At 43.6% G+C, this 18,262-nt stretch overlaps 1 protein-coding gene across 1 annotated transcript in view; it reads right to left on the bottom strand.

The window, feature by feature from the left end:
- Positions 1-8,499: 8,499 nt before the first annotated feature.
- Positions 8,500-18,262, bottom strand: part of OCLN (occludin) — a 45,372-nt gene continuing 35,609 nt past the window's right edge. The window contains 4 exon segments of the mRNA NM_001003195.1: positions 8,500-8,926; positions 11,571-11,612; positions 12,896-13,067; positions 17,453-17,668. Coding sequence (NP_001003195.1) covers positions 8,825-8,926; positions 11,571-11,612; positions 12,896-13,067; positions 17,453-17,668 — 532 coding nt within the window. The 3' untranslated portion in view covers positions 8,500-8,824.

Here is an 18,262-nt window from a genome sequence, read left to right as displayed (position 1 = left end):
GCCGCCCCGGGGACGCCGCGGAAGTCCTGCCCCCGCGCGCCGCGGCGACGCACGAACGTTCCGGGGGCCGCGAGCGTGGGCCGCGGGGGCGGGGCGCGCAGGGGGCCGAGCATCCCCGGGCCGGGTTAGGGACCACCTGTCCCGCCTCCTGCCCGCGGGGAGCGTGGGCTCCCCGGGATCTGAGGACCTTGGTGTTTGTGTATTCTTCCTAAAACGTCGGCGTGGAGGTCTCCGGCCGCGGCGGCGACCCTCTGACCCTCGGCCAGACCCTCGCCGCGCAGCGCTTCCCTGGGGGCTCCTCCGCTGCTCCTGCTCCTGCTCCTGCTCCTGCTCCTGCAGGTGTTTTTGGGTTTTGTTTTGTTTTGTTTTGTTTTGTTTTGTTTTGTGGGTGCACCGGGAACGCGGTGCCCGGAGAGGGGCCTCTGTATTCCCGGGTCTCGGTGCAGGATCACCTGTGCCACGCGGCCGCTTCCTTAGGGACCCGCTGGGCCGTGGTCCGTGAAACGTGGACAAGGGTTTCGCGGCATAGTTTTTAGTCCAATTTAAGAATCAAAATATATAATGCAATTAGGCGCTATGAGTTCAGATTAGGTATTTCGATTCCCCTCACGGTCCTGTTCCTTCGCGGGGGGAGATGACAGCTGGGAGCGCCGCGCGAGCTGCCCCGGCCCGCAGCCCAGGCCCTGCGGCCGCCCCCGGGGGCAGGTGCCGTCCCCCCCTCGGAAACCCCAGGTCGGCGCCAACGCCCGAGATCCAGGCACCTGCCGCTGCCCAGGCCCTTGATTGCTGCTTCCTAGGCTGGCTGCTTTGGGAATTCCTGTGTCCCCAGGGCCCAGTGCATGTGGCCGGGGTCTTGTTGCCGGTCCCTCCCCAGGGGCGGGGCGGGCGGTCGAGGGAGCTGGGCCACGCCTCTACCCTGGGTCATGGCGGGCTAGGTAGGGCTGCTCCTAGGTAGGGCTGCTGCAGGTAGGGCTGCTCCTAGGTAGGGCTGCTCCTAGGTAGGGCTGCTCCTAGGTAGGGCTGCTGCAGGTAGGGCTGCTGCAGGTAGGGCTGCTCCTAGGTAGGGCTGCTCCTAGGTAGGGCTGCTGCAGGTAGGGCTGCTCCTAGGTAGGGCTGCTGCAGGTAGGGCTGCTCCAGGTAGGGCTGCTCCTAGGTAGGGCTGCTCCTAGGTAGGGCTGCTGCAGGTAGGGCTGCTCCAGGTAGGGCTGCTCCTAGGTAGGGCTGCTGCAGGTAGGGCTGCTCCAGGTAGGGCTGCTCCTAGGTAGGGCTGCTCCTAGGTAGGGCTGCTGCAAGTAGGGCTGCTCCTAGGTAGGGCTGCTGCAGGTAGGGCTGCTCCAGGTAGGGCTGCTCCTAGGTAGGGCTGCTCTGGGCTGGAGCTGTAAGGAAGAAAAAAAAAAAAAAAAAGAGCCCCGGCTTCGGGTCTGATCCAGTTCCGCACTGAGTACACAGCACTTAGAAGCTAATCCTTGCCTTCGTGGAATTCTTCTGCCATGAAGATGTTCATGGAGGAAAACGTCCTGCACCAAGTGCTAGAGCCAGGAGAGAAGAGCGGAGCATAGAAGGGCCAAGGTCCCAGCCTAGAGGAAGGTAGTGGGAGGAGGCCTCACTGGGAGGGCAGGTGCACCACGACCCCACGGAGGAAGGGCATCAGCCCTTCTGACCCCTAGGGCGGGAGCTCCCAGGCAGAGGGAGCCGCAGGAGTTCAGGCCCTGGGCTGCACACGCAGGGACGTGCTTCTGGGACTGCTTGAGAAGACGGGTGGGGTGATGGCTGCTGAAATGGGGCAGGGGCGGGGGGAGGGCTCTGAAGGGTGTAACAACGTCGGAGGGAGGATGGTGGTTGGGACCAGGGTAGTAAGGCAGGGCAGCCGGGGAGGAGGGTGGATCCCAGATGCAGTCGGTGGGCCAGATGCCTGTGAGGGAAAAGGATCCAAGACCCAGAAGCTTTCAGTGGAGCAACGGAAAGGTTAGAGCTGCACCTTCAAGAGGCTGAGGTGGGGTAAGAGGGGCTCAGTGTGGGGCAGGTTGGAGATGCTTGAGACCCCGACAGATCAGGAATTGCTCCTGTGCGTGCAAAGTGCAGGTGCCTTAAAATAGGCTCTACTGATGTCAGCCTCGGTGTCTGGCTGAGGCGACCTCAAGGAGAAGCCAAACAAGAAGTGGAAAACCAGTCAGAGGCCCGCGGGCAATATTTTTTAACAAATACGACAGAAACCCAGTGGATTCAGATGACCTAAGGGATTTTCCACCCGTCTACATGGGAATGCATGAGGCTGAATTTTTACAGACTGATTATACCGCGTGACACATAATTGTATATCCGAGAACTGCTTGCAAGCACGTGTACCTGTTGCTACCTGTCGCCCCATTTTTGTGTATCTAATCCCCCCTGTGAAGCTAACTTTCAGAGCAGCTTGGAACAGTATGAAATACTGTTTCCAGTAAGACAATAAATAATGCATTTACTAACCTACCTTGAAGTTGGGTTTTTTTGGGGGGGGTTGTGTTTTTTGAAGTTGGGGTTTCTTTTTTTGGGGGGGGTTGTGTTTTTGGTTTTTTTGCAGATACATTAGCATTTCCCACACTTGAGAAATGGAGAGGCAAAGTGCATCCAGAGCATCAGGAAAAGGTTACATCTAGGAGAGGAAGGGCAAGAACTGGAGCTTCTTTACTTCCCCATCAGCATAGGCTCCCCCTGTGTTGCCTTTATTGCTTTGTTGGTGCCAACATCTTCCTTTGTGTTCTGCTCCCTTCAAAAACATAAACACAAGCCATGCTGCCTAATACTGGAAAGAACAGACCTGGGTTGTTTTTTTTTTTTTAAGATTTTATTTATTTATTCATAGAGACACAGAGAGAATGAGAGGCAGAGACACAGGCAGAGGGAGAAGCAGGCTCCACACAGAGAGCCCAACGTCGGGACTCAATCCAGGGTCTCCAGGATCACGCCCTGGGCTGCAGGTGGCGCTAAACCGCTGCGCCACCGGGACTGCCCCAGACCTGGGTTTAAAATCAGGCCTTAAAAAAAATAAAAAATAAAAAATAAAATAAAATCAGGCCTTGCCGCACTAGCTGGGTGACCACAAGCAAGTTCCATGTACAATATGGGGATGCCTTCACCTACCCTACAGGGCTTGCACATTGCATAGTGGCGACCCTGTTAGCAGCTAGTTTTCCTCCCCCACCCCAAGACAAAGGCCTTATTATTTTCCGTGTTGTCCTTCAAAAGGAAAGTAATTGGGACACCTGGGTGGTTCAGCGATTTGGCGCCTGCCTTCAGCCCAGGGCATGTTCCTGGAGTCCTGGGATCGAGTCCTGCATCGGGCTCCCTATATGGAGCCTGCTTCTCTCTCTGCCTGTTTCTCTGCCTCTTTCTCTGTGCCTCTCATGAATAATTAAATAAAATATTTAAAAAAAGAAAAAAGAAGAGAAATTGGCATTGCTGATTCTTTCCCAATGCCAGTCATCTTTCATTTTTGCCTCCCCTACACCTTTGACTTCACAGGACTCACATTTTCTCCTTACCTGTTCTACTTTCCTGCTATCCTCCCTTTCTTCCACAAACTCTTTTTCCTTTTTCTTTTCCTCCATTCTGGTTGGCCATCCTGTTCCAAGACAGGATGCATTCCCATGGGACAGCTGGCTACAACCCCAAGACCCAAGTATGTATCTTGTGTATCTTCACTATCCATCAGTCTGGGAAGGCTTTTTTTAATTAAACATTTTATTTTTATTTTATGTAGGCTCCACACCCAATGTGAGGCTTGAACTCAGGACCCAGAGATCAAAAGTCCCATGTTGTACCGACTGAGCCAGCCAGGCACCCCGAGGGAAGGCCTTTTTTTCTTTTTAATGAAAAACCAGGGAAAAGACAGAAGTCCCCAGTAAGGTTTATTTGTGGAGGCTGAATTGTTCAAACTCACAACTGTGAAGTTCACTCTCCTCTGTATAGATTTTAGTCATAGATCTTTTTTTTTTTTTTAAAGATTTTATTTATCCATTCATAGAGACAGAGAGAGAGGCAGAGACACAGGCAGAGGGAGAAGCAGGCATCATACAGAGAGCCTGATGTGGGACTCGATCCAGGGTCTCCAGGATCACGCCCTGGGCTGCAGGCGGCGCTAAACCGCTGCGCCACTGGGGCTAGCCTAGTCATAGATCTTAACTAAGAGTGGCAACAAAGCAAAACATGCGTAACTCCATGGTAATCCCTTGCCATGACTAAGCCTGCCACAGTACTCTAATTGTGTACAAATTGGTAGAAGAAATGGATCAAACCAAGCCTAATGTTTTAACTAGTAGAACTAAGGGACAACTGTGAAAAATGAATGGAACTGTGTGTTCTTTCCCCGTGGGTATCTGGACACAGACCCCAGGGTTAATAAATTGATGAAAAGCTCAGCCAGTGTTGCTAAACTGGAATTCAGGGGGCACAACTTTGGAGATTGGGAGAGACGAACCCGCCTATTCCAATACCTTTAGATGAAACCTCAATCGCTGCAGAGACTCACTGAAAACCTCCACCATTGCTCTTAACAGCATAGAATAATCCTTATTTTGATATGTCAAGCACTTGTTTATCGTCTCTCAAGTCAACGGTGCCAAACCTAGAATTAAAAAAAAAAAAAAAAAAAAGAGGGATCCCTGGGTGGCATAGCGGTTTGGCGCCTGCCTTTGGCCCAGGGCATGATCCTGGAGACCTGGGATCGAATCCCACATCGGGCTCCCGGTGCATGGAGTCTGCTTCTCCCCCTGCCTGTGTCTCTGCCTCTCTCTCTCTCTCTCTGACTATCATAAAAACTAAAAAAATAAAAATAAAATAAAATTCAGATTATTAAAAAAGAAAAAGAAAAAAAAAACCTAGAATTTATACCCTAAACACTGCACCCAGCACAGACCAAGGACTGGGATGATACATAGACTCTTAAAACATAATTCGCTTTTTAAAAGCTTTTTCGAGTCTCGACATTCCAGCTCTCGGCAAGAGGCGTAACTGCCACGTCTATTACTTTCTGACGAGGACTATTGTCCTAAGTTCTACATTAACTACCTTCAAAACAACTACGATACCAGGTACAAGTAGCTCCCACACAAATAAGTGAACTGCAGGACTTAGCAATCTGTCCAAGGTCACGCAGCAAGTACCTGCCACAGGGCAAAGCAAGAGCAGGACAGCACATGCTGGGAAAAGCCAGCAGGTCCTGGGGCAGCAACTAGAAATCTTGGGGGGGGACGACACACATACACTCTGTGGTAGTCCTGCTCCCCCTCGCACCCCTGCAAATCATGGTTGTCTCCATGCTTTTCTCTAACTGCAAAATGGCACTCTTAACAGTGCTATCTAAAAACTACCCACACAGGAAAAAAAATTTTAAATAAAAAAAAATAAAAACTACCCAGGTTAGGGATGTGTGGGTGGCTCAGCAGTTAGGCATCTGCATTTGGTTCAGGGTGGGATCCCAGGGTCCCTGCAGGGAGCCTACTTCTCCCTCTGCCTGGATCTCTGCCACTCTGTGTCTTTCATGAATAAAATCTTAAAAAAACAAAAAACAAAAAACAAAAAAACTACCCAGGTTACTTGGGCATTTTTCTTTCATAAAAACTGTTCCCATTAAAGGACATGAACAATAGGAAATGCAGGAGGAGAGACTCATCTATCCTTTCACAGAAGAGAAGTCACATTAGTGCAGAACCACAGGCTGCCAGGAGATTGGATCTCAATCCTGATTTCTCCAGCTGAGCCTTTAGAAACGTCCAGATGAGATACGTCATATCTCAGTGATGAGGCAGGGAAGATGTCTCTGTGTCAGGAACTCTGAAAGCCTCAACTGACAGCTGGAAAACCACAATTGGAGAACTCTTCTTCTGCTCCTACCCTTCTGTGCACATGCACACTCGTTCAGGTCTTTACATATACTTTCAGTATTTCATATGAAGCATTTTACATCAATTAAATGTACTTAAAATATGGTATTTTATTAATACCAGACAGAGCAATCCCATCTTACTCAACCCATGAATTTATTGATAGTCAACCTAGAGTGGGAGTACAGAATCTAAATATTCCAACAGACCAAGATCCCAATCCTACTTTAATCATTTGCTACTGTGTGACAGACCAGTTCATCTAGCACATCCTCAGTTTTCCTGTTAAATGAACATGAGAAATGATTACATGTCAACAGAATGTGATAAGGATTAAATAATTTCATATAAGTGTGTGTGTATACAATGTAACTTTTACTATAAATGCTAATAGGCTTAAATCTATTTCCAAAAATACAAGGCATATATGATAAAACTAACACCTGTTCTGAAGGGTGGACATATGTTTATAGTTTCCTATATTTAAGTTTCTTAAAATAGAAATTAAAATATTGATCTTACCTACTTTTTTATTTTAAATATTTTATTTATTTATTCATAGAGATGCAGAGAGAGAGAGAGGCAGAGACACAGGTAGAGGGAGAAGCAGGCTCCATGCAGAGAGCCTGACATGGGACTCGATCCAGGGTCTCCAGGATTATGCCCTGGGCTGCAGGCAGCGCTAAACTGCTGCTCCACCAGCTGCCCCTGATCTTACCTACTTTTAATGCAGAATCACCTATGTAAAAGAACCATACTCTGCAGTTAACCTTTATAAGCGGGACCACATGCTTTCAAAATGGAATTTCTGGAACAATCCTTCATAGTAGGAAGCTGAATGCGGACATAAGAATCTCAGGTCACAGGGATCCCTGGGTGGCTCAGAGGTTTAGCACCTGCCTTTGGCCCAGGGTGTGATCCTGGAGTCCCGGGATCCAGTCCCACATCAGGCTCCCCGCATGGAGCAGGCTTCTCCCTCTGGCTGTGCCTCTGCCTCTCTCTCTCTCCTCTCTGTGTCTCTCATGAAAAAATAAATAAAATCTTTTTTTTTTTTTTTTTTTAAAGAATCTCAGGTCAGAGATGAAAGAGACCTCTGACACCTAACCTTAACCTTTTATTTTCCAAATCAGAAATCTGTGAGTGGTTCGCCAAAATTACATCCAGCTGATTAATCCCAAGTGGTCTTTAAGTACCACAGTTGAGAAATGATTTTGCTTTATATTCAAAGTTCAATTTTATAAAAAAAAAAAAAAACAAAGTTCAATTTTATGACACAATTTTACAATGGAAATTCATGCTATTTGATTTTCTTCATTCAGCTGAATAGTTTTGTCAGAACACTGGCAAGCTTGCCGCTTTCATAATCCAAGTACGCTGACTTCCAAGAACAGAGAAATTTAGATGTTAGCGTACATAAAAAAGGAGTTAGGTTGCTCGAGAGTCTTTACCATTTGGTGTGAATCCAAAAGTATGAAAACTGCAAATGATTCCCTTTTGTAATATGTACAGCACATGGACAATTAAGAATTTCTTCAATTTGAAGAAATGAATCAATGTTATAATAGAAAACATCTTAAGGTTTACCTTTGGAAAATGATTCAGACATATATATATACTTAAATGTTTGAATTGTATGCTAAAAATTATTTAAAGATTATTCTTCAAAATTTTTCACAAAAACAGTTCTAAACTGGGGTGATAATCACAATCAACTGGACTAGCTATCTGCCCACCACTATCAGCTCATTTTACTTTACTAATAAAAATTTAAACTAAAAAAAAAAGTGGTAAACCAAGGGCACCATCTGAAATAATTTGACATTTTAGGTTATTGCACTCTATTTCCAGACAAATCAGCCTTCTGATAACCAAAAGACTGGGAGATTTAGCAACAGCACCCAAAATAGTTGAAAACAATAACAGATAAAACTGAGTGTACTTTTCCAAAACTTAATATTAATAGCACTACTGATGTCAAACAGGTGTATGAAAGAAAGAAAACACCAGGTTTAATACCTTATAAAGTATGTACAGACCTTGAACATTGTTGTAAGATACAATTCAAGTCACAACTGAATTAGCGATGTCATCAAATACTCTGATATAATGAAAAAGTCTAGTTGGTTAAAAACAAAACAAACAAAAATGCATGTAAACCATAAAAGATTACAAAGTACTTTAAAATACACAACAGAATTCTAACCAGGAGGTTTAAATTTTGATTCTTAATAGGTGAGCACATATTTACAATCTTTAAATTTCACAATTTGTTGTTTTTATGTGATCTTTATTATCTGGATAACATAAAACAATAAAAAGTTCTTTTAACACCATTTACACACAGGAGAAAAAAAAACAATCAGCGGGGAGGTTGGTAGAAGGCAGTAGCCATAGTAAGTAACATATGGAAGGCCTGGGACTTTATTTGTGGACTCAAGTCACAAAACAGACTTAATAACCAAAATTGCAGGCCAGGAAACAGGCAGTTTCACTTCCGAGACTTCCCTGAAGGGACCTGGTTCCCTTACCTAAAAAAGGAATGGTGATAAATAATAGTTCTGAAGGCAGAGTTCTGGGAGGAATGGAGAGATCACCTACGCGAACTAATGAGTGCACTTAGGTATTAAGGAAAGACTGCCCCAAGTGTGCAAGTTCACAGCACAAGTTCACCGTGGGACCTTCTTCCAAGGTCTGAAAAACCTCCACCTATACTCAGTCCTTTAGCACAACAGCCAAAGTCTAAAGCACAGAATCCTTAATCGGGAGTGTTCAGCCCAGTTGATTATCAAAAGCTATGTGTAAAATGCTTCAATACTGATGATATTAAAGCTACCAAAACTTTGTAATGATCACAAAGATCTGGCCTCCTGGGTTCGAAATCCAAAGTCATTCTGCCTTCTGACAACGTTGCAGATATGTCAAATACTTCACAATCTCTCAAACTGTGTGGCATCTGCCTTCTATGTTTTCTGTCTATCATAGTCTCCAACCATCTTCTTGATGTGGGACAATTTGCTCTTCAACTGCTTGCAATAATTCCTCTTATTTTTGTAATCTGGAGACTAAAAAAAAAAAAAAAGGAAGAAATAAATAAGGTAAATTTAACAAAATAAAAACAAATATGGCAGTTTCTCTGGGCATATAGGCAGTTGATTCTTTTTTCAACGGAGTTGAATCATTATCTTCTTCTTTTTTAGAAGTAGGTTCTACATGGAGCATGGAGCCCAACATGGGGCTTGAACTCATGACCCTGAGATTAAGACCTGAGCTAAGAGTCAGATGCTTAACCAACTGAGCCACCCAGGCAACCCTGAATCATATCTTCTAACCTGAGTTTTACAAAGCATACACTTATTTCTAGTGATTTCTAAAGTGACCCAAAAAACTTACTGACCTTTTTGCTAACACATCATCTAAAAAAAAAATCAGTAAAACACGGGTGCTTGGCCCGTTCAGTTGGTAGAGCATGTGAATCTTGGTCTTGAGGTTGGGGGTTCAAGCTCCACACTGATTGTAGAGATTACTTAAAAATAAAATCTTTAATAAAATTAGTAAAACAAAAACTGGTGATATTGGTTGACTTGGGAAACAATAAATGGGTAAATGGGGAACAAGACACTTTTTTCTTTCCTTTTTGTTTTTTATTTTTTAAGTACTCTCTACAATCACCGTGAGGCTTGAACTCAAAACTCTGAGACCAAGACTCTCATGTTTTACCAACTAAGCCAGGCAGGTGCCCCACTGTATATTCTTTTTAAATATATATATATTTTTTTTTATTCATGAGAGACAGAGAGAGAGAGAGAGAGAGGCAGGAGACACAGGCAGAGGGAGAAGCAGGCTCCATGCAGGGAGCCTGACGTGGGACTCGATCCCAGGTCCCCAGGATCAGGCCCTGGGCTGAAAGTGGCACTAAACCACTTGAGCCACCCGGTTTAGCAGTGGGGCTGCCCCCCACTGTATATACTTTTAAACTCTTGCATTGAAAATTATGGTGTTTTGTGATTTTTAAAAATTTTTATATAAAAATCTTTTAAAAACAAAGTTTTAGGGGCACCTGTGGTTCAATCAGTTGAGTGTCTGCCTTTGGCTCAGGTCCTGATGCCAGGGTCCTGGGATTGAGTCCTGCATCATGGTCTCTGCTCAGTGAGGTGTCTGCTTCTCCCTTTGACCCTCCCCTATCTTGTGCTCTTTCTCTCTCAATCTCTCACTCAAATAAATACAATCTTTAAAGAAAAAAAGTTATAAACCAAGAATGACTGATAATGAATGGCAAGTATTAACAAGGATATGGAGCAAAAGGAAACTACACAGCTCACTGGAAATATAAAGTGGCAAAGCAGGAGAGCTGTCTGACACTATGACACTACTTACCAAAGGTTAGACAGATACTTCCCAATGACCCTGAAATTTCACTCCCAAGTATACACCTAACAAACATGTGCACACGTACACAGACACTTAAAGCCGCATTAGTTGTAAAAGCCCTAACTTGAGGACAAACCAAACACTGACAAACAAAAGAATGGATAAATAAGTTACCTTTTATTCACAAAGCAAAAATAAATGAACCATAGCCACACAAAAAAATATGAATGGATATTCAGAAGGAGCAAAAGACATCACATATGGGGCACCCGGATGGTTGAGTCGGTTAAGCATCCGACTTTTGGTTTCAGCTCAAGTCATGAGATAGATAGATCCCAGCAAGGTCCTGGGATCGAGCCCTTTGTTGAGCTCCACACTTAGCATGGAGCCTGCTTGTCCCTCTCCCACTGCCTCTGCCTTTTCCCCTGCTTTTTTTGCACACTCCCTCTTTCAAATAAATAAATAAAATCGTTAAAAAAAAAAAAAAAAGGAAAGAAATGACACATGAAAAACCCATACTAGGGGCAGCTGGTGGCTCAGTGGTTGAGAGGCTGCGTTTGGCTCAGGGTGTGATCTCGGGGTCCTGGGATCGAGTCCCACATCAGGTCCCCACAGGGAGCCTACTTCTCCCTCTGCCTGTGTCTCTGTCTCTCTGTGTCTCTCATGAATAAATAAATAAATAAAACCTTTAAAAAAATCCCTACTATATGATTCCATTTACATAAAGTTCAAAATAGGCAAACCTCATCTATGATGTTAGAAGTTGGGATGGGGGTTATCTGTGGGGAGAGGAAAAACTGGGAGGAGGCAACAAGAGAGGGTTTCCAGGTACTCTAAGAAATACATTTCTTCATCTGAGTGCTAGGTATATGGTCGTTTGGTGAAAATCTGCCAAGTTGTAGCCTCGTGCAAGTTTCTGTATGTATAATTTAAAAAAAAAAAGGGGATCCCTGGGTGGCGCAGCGGTTTGGCGCCTGCCTTTGACCCAGGGCGCGATCCTGGAGACCCGGGATCGAATCCCACATTGGGCTCCCGGTGCATGGAGCCTGTTTCTCCCTCTGCCTGTGTCTCTGCCTCTCTCTCTCTCTCACTGTGTGCTTATCATAAATAAATAAAATAAGATAAATTAAAAAAAAAAGTTTAAAGTAGCTGCAAACAACAGAAATTAAGGTTCTAATTTCTGCTACCATTTTCACCATGCAGTTTTAGGGCCTTTTGTCATAGCCAGTGTTTGTGTGACAAGGTACCCGTACTCATAGTCATTCCAAAGGTTAAATAAAAAAACACATAACAGAAAAATTCTTCCTGAAGGGAATCTTACAGATATGTGATACTTACTCCCTTAACTTGCTTCAGTCTATTGTACTCATCAGCAGCAGCCTATTAATGAGAAACACAATAGAACACGTTTAGCAGGGGCATTTTCTCTTTCAAAAGTAACATGCCTGAGGTTATATTTTGGGGCTAAAACTGCCAACAATGCTGCAAATAGAGGAAATTAAAATAACTAAGTCTTTAGGCTCTTAAAACTAGTATAGGTAGCAAGAGGGGCTGAAGGAAGCCAGCAAAGAGAAATGTATGACTTATACCTCCCGTGCCGTAGCTATTTGTTTTGCTGCCTCTCATCTCTCCCCAGGCTGCTGCAGGTGCCATGCCGACACCAGAGAGACCTTCTGTAAGGCACAGCGCTCATCTGGTTATACCCCATTAAGATTATGAAACTGGTCTGAGCTTCCTAGTAACTAACTTACTATATACATTAACTTATATATACTAACATACACACCCACTAAAATACATACATATTTATCATGTATATATTAATCACATACATATTTGCCATATTATATACATGCTAATATAGTACGTATATATAAAATAATTTGACCAACAAAATAAAGTAGCAGATTATAACCCAAAGTATAAAATAGACGTCTACTGAGTCAATAGTGACATATATGAATGATTAAGATAAACAGGAGGAACGGACCAATTTCTCATGCACAAGAATTCTAAATAATGTATGTGAGTACACTGCCTTTAAAGAGCTGAAGCATAATTCCCCATTCCTTAAGTGACTTTTTTCCTGAAGAGTATAGTATAGAAAGGGATTAAAAAGAGTAACTTTCACGGACAAACATTACTTCAGCCAAGTGGGGGAAAAAAAACAACCACCACCATAAACTACCGTTGAGTAAGAAAACAATAAGGATGCAAGTAAAACATAAGATAATTTTTCATCAAAGATGGTGCATGTCTAGGTGCATTTTTGCATGAAGGGGATATTTTAACAACTCATATTTGGTGACAACCAAGTGACAATATTTAAGGTAGTTTATTTTTCTGTACACAATCCTATAATGTGTAATATCTTACAGAAACAATGACCTGTGTTTAAAAATAGAAAAAGTAATATAGCTCTTTTGTTTTTGTAAGTAGGAAGGGATATATGTACATAGCCTGTTGTTTTGTACTTGTTAACTACATCAGTGCACTCTTCAATTTGGAAAGACTTTCACATCCAAGATTGGATTTCAGTTATTATTCAATGAAACCAATTTGAGAGTGACCAGCAAAATTTAAATCAACAATAGAAAGGACATGATATCTTCATAGATTAAATCATATCATATGTAATATATAATTTTCAGGTTTGAATTTACCATGTACTCTTCACTTTCTTCTCTATAGTCATCCAATTCTTTATCCAGGCGAGAGAGTTCTTTATTGATCTCATCAAGTTCTGCTTGTAAGCTCTTGTATTCCTGCAGGCCAGTGTCAAAATTTCTCTTGTAGAGTTGTCTTTGTTGATCTGAAGTGATAGGTGGATATTCCCTAAAAATTGAGTTAGAAAATGACTACTTAGGACTCTGGCAGACATAAAATCCAGTGTTTAATCATCAAAGAAAATGAGCTCTTGGGATGTAGAAAATGACATTCTCCTGTTTCTGTTGCATACAGGGAGAGGGAAGGTGGGATGAAAATAAGTTTTCTCTTAAGAATGATTATATTTGGGATGCCTGAGTGGCTCAGGGGTTAAGTGTCTGCCCTTGGCTCAGGTCGTGATCCCAGGGTCCTGGGATCGAGTCCCACATCAGGCTCCCCGCTCAGCAGAGAGCCTGCTTCTCCCTCTGCCTGTGTCTCTGCCTCTCCCTCTGTGTCTCTCATGAATAGAAAAGTAAAATCATTAAAAAAAAAAAATGATTATACTTTAGGGGGATCTGGGTGGCTCAGTCAGTTGAGCATCTAACTCCTCTTTTTTTTTTTTTTAAAGAAAACACATTTTTATTTTATTTTTTTGTAAAGATTTATTTATTTATTTATTCAGAGAGAGCGAAAGAGAGGCAGAGACACAGGCAGAGAGAGAAGCAGGCTCCATGCAGGGAGCCCGACGTGGGACTCGATCCCGGGTCTCCAGGACCACACCCCGGGCTGCAGGCTGGCGCTAAACCGCTGTGCCACCGGGGCTGCCAGAGCATCCAACTCTTAATTTTGGCTCCAGTCATGATCTCAGGGTTGTGAGATCAAACCCCTTCTGGAACCATGCTTAGCAGAGTCTGCTTAAGATCCTCTCTCATTCTTTCTGCTCCTCCCCCTTGTTCATACGGTCGGTCTCTCTCTCTCAAAAAAAAAAAAAAAAAAAGGATTATACTTTATACAGCACTGCTTATGGTTTTAAAAATACTATGCTTGGGGGAGGAGGGAGGGCACCTGAGCAGCCCAGTCAGTTAAGAAGCCACCAGTTGATTTTTGGATCAGGTTCTCATGATCTCAGGGTCCTGTGATGGAGCCCTGTCACAGCTCCACAATCAACGGGGAGTCTGCTTGAGATTATCTCACTCTGCCCCACCCCCAATCCATATATACACACTCTAAAATAAATTAATCTTAAAAAAAAAAAAATAAGGGCAGCCCCGGTGGTGCAGCGGTTTAGCGCCGCCTGCAGCCCGGGGTGTGATCCTGGAGACCCAGGATCGAGTCCTGCATCGGGCTTCCCTGCATGGAGCCTGCTTCTCCCTCTGCCTGTGTCTCTGCCTCTCTCTTTGCTCTCTCTGAATGAATAAATAAATAAATCTTAAAAAAAAAGAAATTAAAAATAATAATAAATAAAATAAAATAAATTAATCTTTAAAAATAAATACTATGCTTAAATAATTTTTAGAAATAAAACAGGAAGGGGCACCTCAAGTGGCTCAGTTAAGTGTCTGCCTTCAGCTCAGGTCATGATCTCAGGGTCCTGGATTGAGATCTGAATAAGGCTCCTGCTCTGAGTGGGGAGCCTGCTTCCCCCTCTCCCTCTGCTGCTCCCCCTGCTTGTGCTGTCTCTAATAAATAAATAAATAAGTTCTTCAAAAACAAAGAAAACTGAAAATCATTTATGAAATTTAAGGTCCAAGTCATAGGAACTCATTCTGAATATACAACACCACATGATAATAGAATATTTATATTTCAAGTCTTAAAACTGGAATTCTGGAACACAAAGTACATTTTCATCATTGCAGGGGAGAACAGCTACTGACAGCTGGTTGTCTTCCACTACCAAGTACAGTTTTTAGACTTTTAAAAAATTGATCTTGTTTCCTGAGCAGAAATAGTTTAAGTCCTTTGATTATAAAAGTAGACTTTAGGGACACCTGGGTGGCTCAGCGGTTTGGTGCCTGCCTTCGGCCCAGGGTGTGATCCTGGAGACCCGGGATCGAGACCCATGTCAGGCTCCGTGTGTGGACCTGCCTCTCTCTCTCTGCCTGTGTCTCTGCCTCTCTCTCTCTGTATCTCTCATGAATAAATAAATAAAATCTTTAAAAAAATAAAATAAAAGTAGACTTTAAAATGTAAATGTACATAAAAAAATAAAAATGTACGTGTACAAAAATATATGCTCATTGTACAAATAATATGGCAATACATTAAATTGAAAAAAGCCCTTTTACTCAGCCATTAGAAACAACAAATACCCACCATTTGCTTCAACGTGGATGGAACTGGAGGGTATTATGCTGAGTGAAGTAAGTCAATTCAGAGAAGGACAAACATTATATGTTCTCATTCATTTGGGGAATATAAATAATAGTGAAAGGGAATATACGGGAAGGGAGAAGAAATGTGTGGGAAATATCAGAAAGGGAGACAGAACATAAAGACTCCTAACTCTGGGAAACGAACTAGGGGTGGTGGAAGGGGAGGAGGGCGGGGGGTGGGGGTAAATGGGTGACGGGCACTGAGGGGGGCACTTGACGGGATGAGCACTGGGTGTTATTCTCTATGTTGATAAACTGAACACCAATAAAAAATAAATTTATTATAAAAAAATAAAGCAAACATTACCATCAAAAAAAAAAAAAAAAGAAAAGAAAAAAGCCCTCAAATTCTGTATAATTTGTATCTCTCAACATACTAGCTATTCTTTACAGATCACGGTGAGGCTATTACCTAATAATCCACTGAAAAAAATACTCTGAATTGTTTCATAGGACTAATGAACTTTATAGCAAGATGGAATTTCAACTTTTACATCTAAATTGGCCTAATATCTTCATTTTACAAAGGGAGAGAAATGAAATGATTTGCTCAAAAGAGAAATATGAATCAGGTTTTTTAAAGGTTTTTTTTTTTTCTTCCATGATACAAGAAAATATTTTATAGCTAGATGGCTGAACGTGGCCAAGAACTTTTTTTTTTTTTTTTTTGCAAATTTAGTTATTTATCTTAAGTGTGTGTCAGAGGGGCAGAGGGAAAGAATCTCAAACAGGCTCCCCATTGAACAGGGAGCCCCGTGTGAAGCTCGATCTCGTGACCTGAGTTGAAACCAACAGTCAGAAGCTTAACCAACTGAGCTACTCAGGTGTCCGTGGCTGAGAATTCCTGTGGGAAGAGGGGAAAGTGAGGTATGAGAACCACCAATGAGGAGATTTCAAACTATACTACGCCACTCATCCCTCCAAACACCCTGAGAAGCAATGTTTTGATTAACCACCATTCACACTGCAAATGTTTCTGATTGGTATTCCATTTCTCAGAATACTTGGGCATAAAAGGGCTGGCTACACATCACACAGGAGTATAGTTTGGTGATGATGAATTATAACTCGACCACAACCTTGGCCAGAACTCGAAATTGTTAATTGTTTAGAAAATTATTTGCCAAAGTCTCCCGGATTAAACTTTTTATTTTTTTATTTTATTTTATTTTATTTTATTTTATTTTATTTTATTTTATTTTATTTTATTTTATTTTATTTTATTTTATTTTATTTTATTTTATTTTATTTTATTTATTTTTAATATTTTATTTATGTACTTGACAGAGAGAGAGCATGCGCACGCACAAGCAGGGGGAGCAGCAGAGGGCCCAACACAGGCCTTGAGCCCAGGACCTGAGCTGAAGGCAGACACTTAACCAACTGGGCCACCCCGGCGCCCCTGGATTAAACTTTTAAAAGGATCTCTGGTCTCATTGTGAAACCTTAACTTAAAAGTAAATGCCAAAACAAAGCCATAGCACTGCTCTGGGAATTTTATAATCAGTAACAGAAGTTCCTCTACACTGGTGTCTTATTTATTTGGAAGACCTTTCTTGGGTGCCTACTGGTATGAGTAAAAGCACTGGTGAAGTTCATCGGTCATTTTGTGGAAGACGCTCGAAGTATCTTTAAGACATAGTCACAGCCAAACATATCCCCTCCACGTCAGTCTTTATTTCAAAAGAGTACTACGGAAAAAAACCTAACCAAAAATTATCTCCAGGGGCGCCTGAGCGGCTCAGTCAATTAAGCATCTGCCTTTGGCTCAGGGCCTGGGATTGATCCCCATGTGGGGCGCCCAGCTCAGGGGGGGAGTCTGCTTCTCCCTCTCCCTCTCCCCTTGCTTGTGCTTTCTGTCTGTCTCTCTGGAAATGAATAAAAATATCTAGGACACTGGGGTGGCTCAGATGGTTGAGCATCTGCCTTTGGCTCAGGTCATGATCGCAGAGTCCTGGGATCGAGCTCTGCATCGGCCTTCAGGTTCATGGGGAGTCTGCTTCTCCCTCTGCCTGCTGCTTTCCCTACTTGGGTTCTCTCTCTCTCGCTCTCTCTTTCTGACAAATAAATAAGTTTTTAAAAATCTTAAAAAAAAAATCCTCCCCAGTCCTGGTTGTCAAAATGACACCGCACCCCCCGACCCCAGCTGAGCCGGCAAGCGTTGGCCCAGGGCGGCTCCAGCACAAGGCCCCCCACTACCTGATCCAGTCCTCCTCCAGCTCGTCACACGACTCGCCGCCCGTCGTGTAGTCTGTCTCATAGTGGTCCTGCTCCAGCCTCTTGGGCCTTCCCGTTCTTCCTTTCGAGGGGGCCCTCTTCGAAGGTGGCTCCAAGTGCCCGCTGCTGCTGTAGCGAGGCTGCCTGAAGTCATCCGCAGGGGAGGTGGCGGGCAGCTCCTGCACCACTTCGGGGACCCTAGCGAAACAGCAATCAGATTTCAGGGACCACGAGGTATGCTGCAGCCCCTGGCCAGGGAGGGCAGAGCGAGCCCAGAGAGCAGCACAGGAAGCACGAGGAGACGTGTAGGCCCTGGTGCTCTCACTCACCACTTCAGGGACCCAACACACAGCACGTCCCCGTGTTCAGGCTGGCACCCACTCGAGTCCTCTAGGACGCGCCACTAGCTTGAAGGTTCCAGGGTATGGGGAGCCCATTTGTAGAACCTTCTAAGCAAGATGGATCCAAGATGGGACTTTAGGAAGCCCAGGCTGATCTGAAGGAGGTGTTTACCTGACCTGAGCCAGGGACTGAACCCTCCAAAAGTGGTTGGGGAACAGAATGCTCAGGATTCTTTTCTACAGGTTCTTCCAGTTTCCTGGAATGCTGGGTGGTGAAGACAAATACCTGTACCCGTCTACCTTCAGAAGCTGGTTCTCAGAGGTAAGCATTTTAAGTATTAATTTTTAGACTCCTCTACATCAATTTTCAAGATACAAGCTTGGAAAACTAAAATATTAAACATTTAAACGACTGCTTTTGCTAATCTTATGGCCATGTAGACCGAATGGC

The sequence above is a fragment of the Canis lupus genome, chromosome 2, assembly GCF_011100685.1.
Source record: "Canis lupus familiaris isolate Mischka breed German Shepherd chromosome 2, alternate assembly UU_Cfam_GSD_1.0, whole genome shotgun sequence".
Taxonomy (NCBI): Eukaryota; Metazoa; Chordata; class Mammalia; order Carnivora; family Canidae; genus Canis; species Canis lupus.
This window is presented reverse-complemented; position numbering and strand designations above follow the sequence as displayed.